Source organism: Pyrus communis, chromosome 10, assembly GCF_041283825.1.
Source record: "Pyrus communis isolate YQ-2024b chromosome 10, ASM4128382v1, whole genome shotgun sequence".
NCBI classification, from domain to species: Eukaryota; Viridiplantae; Streptophyta; class Magnoliopsida; order Rosales; family Rosaceae; genus Pyrus; species Pyrus communis.
In genome coordinates, this window is record NC_142574.1 from 3,156,287 (window position 1) to 3,164,550 (window position 8,264).

General features: G+C 31.8%; 1 protein-coding gene across 13 annotated transcripts; it reads left to right on the forward strand.

Annotated features, from left to right (window-relative positions):
• The first annotated feature begins 470 nt into the window (after positions 1–470).
• On the forward strand, positions 471–6,469 carry LOC148693378 (uncharacterized). 13 transcript variants are annotated; one of them, XM_088677245.1, is made up of 12 exons: positions 471–629; positions 814–873; positions 1,486–1,568; positions 1,964–2,039; positions 2,124–2,218; positions 2,352–2,402; positions 3,000–3,184; positions 3,307–3,382; positions 3,469–3,545; positions 3,756–4,199; positions 4,728–4,773; positions 6,135–6,435. In XM_088677245.1, the coding sequence occupies exons 3-7, from the start codon at positions 1,560–1,562 to the stop codon at positions 3,114–3,116; spliced, it is 348 nt and encodes a 115-aa protein (XP_088533371.1). In that variant the 5' UTR covers positions 471–629; positions 814–873; positions 1,486–1,559; the 3' UTR covers positions 3,117–3,184; positions 3,307–3,382; positions 3,469–3,545; positions 3,756–4,199; positions 4,728–4,773; positions 6,135–6,435. The 13 variants fall into 13 exon arrangements, 12 of the variants coding, with proteins under 12 accessions (XP_088533371.1, XP_088533367.1, XP_088533372.1 ...); XM_088677241.1 differs by having other exon boundaries at positions 4,111–4,199; XM_088677246.1 differs by having other exon boundaries at positions 4,111–4,199; positions 6,144–6,435.
• The last annotated feature ends 1,795 nt before the right edge of the window (positions 6,470–8,264 follow it).

The following is an 8,264-nucleotide window of genomic DNA, read 5'->3' on the forward strand; positions in this document are numbered from 1 at the left end:
GCATGCCATTTGTTGGCGGGCTCTCCTCCATACGGCTACCAACAAAATGTTGTAGGAATAATAGCATACGTAACATAAAAAAGAAAACTAATAAAAAATATTTAAAAATTTTGAATTTTAACGATAATAAAAAAATAAAAGGTAAAGTGAATAGTATCAAAATTGATTTTTTAGTGTAAAAATATGATTTTTCGTTAAAATGAATAGTACCGGAAGTTTTTCGTTAAAGTTCTCGAACATTATTCCTATAGTAAAACCCAAACGCCAGTGTACTGTTTACGGACAGTGGAGTGGCGAAAATGCCCTCTGTTTGGTTTTCCAGCCAGCTTTTTTCTCTTTGTTGCACAGTTAAATGACGGAATTGCCCTTCTAGGCCACGCGTGACTCCAATTCATTTGACCAGCCCACGTGTTGATCATCGTAGGCTGTTGCGTTTCCCTATATTCTTCCCACTTTTACTTTTGCTTCCCATATTCGTCTGTGCATTTCTATCACTTTTAGACCTCACTTTCTTTCCCTTTCAAACCCTTGCTTCCGTTGGTCGCGAATTTGTGTTTTGTTGCTCTCAAATCCCGCTTTTTGTCGTTCTCGGCTCTTGGTTTGCTCAGAAAGCACCGAATCAGTGTAAGGTTGTTCAACTTTTCAGTTTTCTTTGGTTCAAAACTGCGGGTTTGATTTTGTTACATATAAAAATATCAAAAGTTAAATCTTTGTTTGTGTCAATTTTTTAACCCAGATCGTGTTATGGTTTTGTTCATTGGCCTTTTTGAGATTTATGATTTGGTTTTTTTGGTTGATTCGTTTGTTTTGCAGGTTTCGTTTATACAGAGACAATGACAACTTGGCCACTGCACCATTTCTCGGCACTTGAGAGTAAGATTTAGCTGGTGAGGTGGTGGATTGTAAAGCTGTAACGAGATCTTAGCTTTATTTTTAATCAACGAATTTGGAAGCATCTTTATATGTTTAGTTTGCTGTCTTCTGTTTCGGTTGGATTTTAGGCACTGGAAATTATGAGTTGTTTTGGGTATGGTTTCCTGCCTCTGCTGCTTCCTGATTCTGTCTCTGTTTGTTATTTGGTTTGCTAGAATTTGTGGTTTTGTCCGTAAATCTTGAAAAAAATTTGGGCTAAGCAGAGGAACCAATTCAGGTCTCAGTCATGCTCCCTTCAATCGTAGTTTTATACAATACAAAAGCATTATAATTTAGAAAAATGTTAATCGCTGTTTGTTAGCAAACTCTATGAGCTGGACTGCTCCCTAAACAGATAGTGAACCAGCTTAATTTTTCATTAAAATCACAAGCTTTGATATCTGAGTCTGCCATATTAGTATCATTCATTAGTTTTTAATCCCATTAGTTATATTTTGAACATGTTTATTTTTCATCCAACAATAATTATAAACATGTGAATTCTTTTACATCTTAAAAAATAAGAAACTGATCGGGTTTCTGATTTTCCAAGCCTGGTTTATTCTGCATCAGGTACACTTCTGGGCATCATTACGGGTGTCAATTTCTCTAGAACTCATGGATAAGTAGTTTCGCAATATCAGTTGATGGACTCGGTAAGTGAATTCAATTATAGTTTTCTTAGCTGAGTTGATATCTTATCCACTGCACTGTCCACCTTCTTTCTTATCCACTGCACTGTCCACCTTCTTTTCTTTTGAGAAGATTTGTTTTCCATTGAATTAATAATAAAAATAACTGGGGAAGGAAATTGAGAAATAAAAAAAAAAAACAGCTTTTCTTGGATATGTTTGTGGAGATTTTCTTTAGTATTTACTCCTTTTGGTATGTTGTGATTACACGCAAATACAGATTATATGTCAATATTGTGGGGTTATAACACATCGGTTTTGGAAAGCATCATTTTGCATTGTAAATTCTGAATTCTGTGTTTAATTTGCCTTTTGTGTTTTGAATTTGAATTTGTAGTCTGATTATGATATCAATGCAGACTGTCTACTATCAATCAGACACTAGACTATGCCTTCAATCAATTGAGAAAAGTCAGTTCATTTGCAGACTGCCTGGTTATGAGTTTACTTTTAACTATCTGTTAATTTGCAACCAAGTTTTCTTTTTCAACTTATGCTCGGTTTACTATTCTTCTGCAGCTTATTTTTTCACAGATTCAGTCTTCAGTAGATGGCTGAGGAATTTCCACATGCAGCACTGTATCAAATTATCATTGATCATAGGATATGGCATTGTAAGATCATCTTCTGTTCACTTTGATCAAATTTTTATCGACTCTTTTTTTGTTTTTTATTTTTATAATTATGATTTATTTCTTATTTTGCCTCAAGTTTAGTTGACTTAAGCTTTGTTTATTATCTCTGCAGTACGAAGAAGACCTTATTAGTGTAATGAGAGAGTCTAATATCAACTGGACGGTAAGTGATCCATTCTTTTTGTTTTTTGTTTTTAATGCAATGTCCATACATAGTGTAATTTTTACCATATGTTTGACCTTTGTTTTTAAATTAAAATCCACCAATTTGGTTGTGGTTTGTTCCAAGATAATTGTATAAAGATGATCATGACATTACATAGTTTTGGAATTAGACTAAGCAATTTGATCAATCTGAGTAAATATATTTTAGCTTTTCTTATGTTTTAACTTTTAAGATAGAAAATTACTGGATCATTTACATAAAACTCACAAATTATGAGTGTGTTATTGCATATGCCCATATTGCTCCTAAATACTATTCAATCAATATAATTTGTTTTTGGAAAACTAAGTTTAATTCTGGATGGGAGGTAGGTAGGGATTAATGTTGAGAATTGTTACCCTATGAGGATATTCACAGTTAATGGTGAAAGTTATTTTATTATTTAAATTATCTCATGAATAAGTCTGTTGAGGGAGATGATAGTTTTCTTAAAAATAGCATCAGAAGGGAAAATGGATATTGAATTTTTGGGTGGTTGTTTCTGCATTTTACATCTTTCTGATTTTTTCCCTTGCTGTGTGCTAACTCTGTTAGCGAAGTAACGTTTACAATTACTTTGGGCGGTTCTATACTAAACTGGAGGAAAAGATACATGCAAAGGAGATGGAGAAGAATAATTTGCAAGCCAAGTATGAGATGGTATTCCAATAGTGTGGAAGAAAAGAGCACCATCGCCACAAAAGCCGGCTTTTCGTGGGAAGATTCGACAGGGACAATGTGTGAGAACCAAAGAATCTTTGCTTTGTTGTATCCTTTTTAGTTTGATTGATATCTTATTGATTCCGTAAACCCAAAAATGAAATCTAATTATTTCTATGTTTTGATGGGTGGAAATGGTCAGGATTTCAATTGCGTTGGAGCATAAGAGGAAGAGAGATGAGGTAGACCCAATATCGTGGTGTTCAGTAACTCAGCTGGTAAGTTTTGGCATTTGAAAATTTAGTTGTTTTTGTTGTTGGTTATATTTATTTGTCAAAGTAATGATTTTGGTTTCATGGTCAAGGTTTTATGAGTATGACCATGATGGATCAAAAGCTAGGGATCTTGAATTGGCAATTGGAATTAAAGTCTTAATACATGGTAAGTTTTTTTTTTTTCCTGCTGCAATGTTTTTGATTTTCTCATTTTTTTTATACACCAAATTCCATCTGAAAAGAGTAGGTTGGTTCAATACAAGTTTTCCATACGAATTAGAGGACTTATGTAGTGCTGATGTGGGTATTTTGATCTTCCATATAGGAGTGAAACCGGCTGGATTAATCATCATCTTATTTTGATCAAATTTTGCAGTATAGATGATATAAGAATCACAATTGCATATGGGAACTGAATCATCATGACATTGGAATTCAAGTTTCTGTTTCTATCAATGCAGGCTATTGCTAATCACCAAATTAATTATGTTTGTTGAAATTTTTGGAATAATATTTTTCTAAAGCCTGATTACTTAAACCTCGCTGAAAAACAGTTGCACATGAAATCATTCACTTTACATGTACAATTACACTCAACTCAGCCAATAACTTTAACAATCTTGCTGATTTTGACCATGCTATTTTATGGATCTGCCAATTGACTTTCTTCTTTACACTTCATCGTGGTTATCTCATACCAATTGTCTAACACTTGAATCTTTTGTTTGCAGAAAATTTTTGGGCATTTTGCACAAGTAATTGGAGCTGCTGCAAAATTTTGACAGTGACTTGGATTGAGTGTATAGAAATTTAATGGAGAGTGAGTAAATTGGCTAATTAAAATAATTTAAGTGACAGTGATCATAAAATTCAGTAGCAAATTGATAGAATAGTCTTTTGAATTGATTAACCATCTACTTAGAGATGCATTAACAAACATCTGCACGCACATGCATTTAGGTTGAAGCAAACTATGTTATCACATAATTGAAATCATCTATTTACATCGATAAACTTTTAATTAGCACATGATTGATATGGGTATATAGACCCAACATCTTTAGCTATATGTTATAGTTTGACATAAAAATTGAATGTATCCGTTTTAAATCTTTCAACCATGTTATTCAACTGATACCATAAACTGCCATATTTTTTAAACTTTGTGGAAAGGAATTGACATGCAACATGATCAAAATGACTCTATAAACTGCTTATAAAATATCTTTTCAAATACATAAGCAAAAAGAGGGATGGTTCTCACCACGTCTTTACCATTGTCCCATTTTTTAGCTATTAGAAAGTCTATGAATTGCTAATGGGTTTACCTTTGTCATGGAAATTTCAGAATTTTGGGTCGTTGGAGGAAGAATTTGGCTGCTTGACATTTTGAGGTATATACTTTTGTTTTGATTTCTTCAGTTAGATAGTTAATTTAGACCAATGCTTTTGTTTCTATTTGGGTTTTTGAAAGTTTAAGGATGTTGCTGAATCATGATAATATTTATCCAAATAGAGGTTAAGTCAATTTGATAATATCATGATAATTGATGGTTATGAAATGTTAATATAATAAATTGATGCTTTGGTTGGTCTCGAATGGTGGTTTACCCAAGACACTCATGATAATACGTGGAAATCCTATTGCATAAAGATAGAAAATCATATGAACATTCAGATAGTTGCTTTACAGGCAATATGATTGCCCTTCATTTTCAAGTTTTTTGAAGTTGAAAAAAAAAAAAAAAAAAAAAAAAAAAAACTACATTGACCAAGAGAAAGAATTTATATGACTATAATTGTTTGAAACCGATAAGTACGTAATTTATATTCTTATTTGTGCAATGGAGTTCTCAACTACGTGGTTCTTAACAGGGTCTTAGAAATATGATCAGTTTGTCAAGAGTTTCATAGAGAGCTCTTTTGTTTCTCTTTGCAACCACTGCAAGAGTGCAATTAAAATTTAATCAAAATACCTTCACATTCATAATCCCAAAAGTGACTTCATAAGATGAAATTAATTGACCTAATTACGTGCGAACCTCCAATTAAATGAATGAAATATTCGATGTGGATCGAAACCGAAACCGAAACCAAAACCAAAATGAAACAAACAACAGCAACTGCCGAAGTTTTTAAAAGTGTAATTTGGATTTATAAATAGATTTTCTGTTCAAATTTTGTTATTGTGATTTTGGAGAAACTCTTTCTTTAATCTACTTATGCTGTGGGATTTCAAAGTTGAAAACCATTTGCTTTCAATCTTTTGGAACAAATTAGCTTTGGTAGGTAACAGAACAGATAAATATCTGGAGGATATAAAAATGTTTGCTTTGCTGAGATTGTTCTGTTTAAATTAATCAATTTTATAGTGCACTTTGAAACCTAGGTCATCAATCTGTTAGTTTCAATTTAAACACTTTTGGAAACTTAGAGATACATATATTAGTTCAATTAGTTAATTCCTACTAAGATTCTTGCAAAACGCTTTTGTTATGCTGTAGTTAAAAACACATTTTAGGGTTGTAAATAGATTTTCACATGATGTAAATAAGATTGTTTTAATGATTTGGAGAATATGGAGAAAAGTTATTCCAAACTTAAAATTCAATGGTAGTGTATTGGTGTAAATTATGTTACTCATTAATTTTTCTGTCATTTTTTGGAGTGCCTAAATTTTGACTGTTGTTTAGCTTGGATAAAGCTCAAGGCTTATAACTAAGTTTGCTATTTATTTTGTTTGATGCATTTCCAGTCTTTGTAGCTGACACAACTACATCACCTCCAAAGTTGCAGACAAGGATTGCAAGGTTTTTTCTATCCTTTGGTATTCATTGATTGAGTTTGTTCGCAGTTGAAAATGCTGACTTAGTTAAGACTTAAGGAGAACATCATCTTTACAAAATATACTCGAATGTGTTGTTCGTTGTTTCTGATGTTAATCGTTTTTTTTTTTAATCAAATTTAAAAACCCTGGTTTGTATTTTTTAGTATTGTTTTAGCATTTTGGCCTAATGGGTTTGGTTGCATCTAATTGCAAACCCTTCATTTTCTCATGATTTAGTAATTCAACAAGTAATTATGTTTATACATACTCTAATTTTTTTTTTCCAACATGTGTTCATATAGCTGAAAATAAAAAATCAGCTGATTATATTAGATTAAACTTTGGTAGTCGTTCAAACATAATTATTCATGCAATTTGTAATCCCGCAGCAACGCGCAGGCATTATTATCTAGTAAAAAGCTAAAAGCACATGGACAAAGACTGTACAGTTTGTAGTCCTCACAAACCCCCAATCATTTAACTGACTTTTTCACCACAAGTCATTTTTTTACCTAGTACTTGGGGCTGCTTTTGCTTCTGAGTCCGATTCCAAAAGCAGAGTTCATTTTCTGCACCTACAATAAATGTGACATCTCTGTGACTCTATTTATTGATTGATATATATTTATAAATTTAACTTTTTAAAAATTTGTTATGTATCAATCATTGATTGAGACCACAGAGAAGCCACATCTATTTTGGGTGTTCAAAAGATCCCCTCTTCAATACATACATAATTATTAATGCATATATTATACGCAAATTTACTAACTATATTGGATTTCCAAATCACAATTTTGTTGAGTGGGTCTGCCATTTGTTGGCGGGATTCTACTCTACTCCAAACGGCTACCAACAAAATGTTGTAGGAATAATAGCATATGCAACATAAAAGGCTAAAAGCACATGGACAAAGAGTGTACCCAGTGTAGACCTCACAGACCCCTAATCATTTTACCGACTTTTTGACCACAAAAGTCTACTTGGGGTTGCTTTTGCTTCTGAGTCCGATTCCAAAAGCAGATTTCATTTTCAGCACTTAAATGGATGATGCATTTCGATGATTCTAATTATTGATTGATACATATTTATAAATTTAATTTTAAAAAAAATTATTATCCAAAATTTAATATGTATCAATCAGTGATTGATCACAAACAGGCCACACCTATTTTGAGTGCAGAAGATCCTCTCTTCATGGCATCCTCAACTCTTTTGAGGGAAATGTTTTTACCACATTTTCTTTGTTATAATAATAAAAAAAAAACATCCATGTTTGTATTTGCTATTGATTTTCTTTTGATTTACTCAATTGAAATATTGAAAATAAACATGAGTGTACAGAAAATGCTTTCCTTCTTTATTGTTATGAAAAAGTTATTCTAACAAAAAAATTAATATTTGATTTTTATTTTAACTACCTCTAATGATCAAACTCAAATTTAAGTTTTGAAACCAAGGTTTTCTCTCCAATGAACATTCTTGACTCTAGTTTTATCTCCTCTACTACACATATCCAAATAAATATTTTTCGTTTTTATAATGATATTCTACATTTTAGAGGAGAGGTATAATCTAAAACTACATTAATGAAATTTTCTTTGTCAACTAAAAGAGGGTGAAAAGACATATTTGTCTTCTATTACAACAAAAAAGTTAAAGACAGTAACGTAATTTCACAAAACAAAATTTTGTTGTTTTTTAAACCTCACTAAATGTAAGTTTATCTCTCTAATTGAAAAATAAAAAATAAAAAACATCTCTCCCTCTAACCTCACTCCCACGTTCTCTCTCACTATCTTCCTATCTCCTTCAATTTTAAATCCAAAGTAAAAAATTTCACACTTTGTGTGTGGGCATAAACTAGTCTACTTTAAGAGGAGGTGAAATTAAACTATACCACATAATGGGTCAACGACTTATTAGGTATTGAATCTAAGATTTCTCATTTATAAGTGAAAATGAATGCCTTAAATATAAAACAAATCAACTCAACTGGTCACTAGTTTTAGATCCAAGTATATGAATGTGATGGTATCTTTGATATATACTATCACA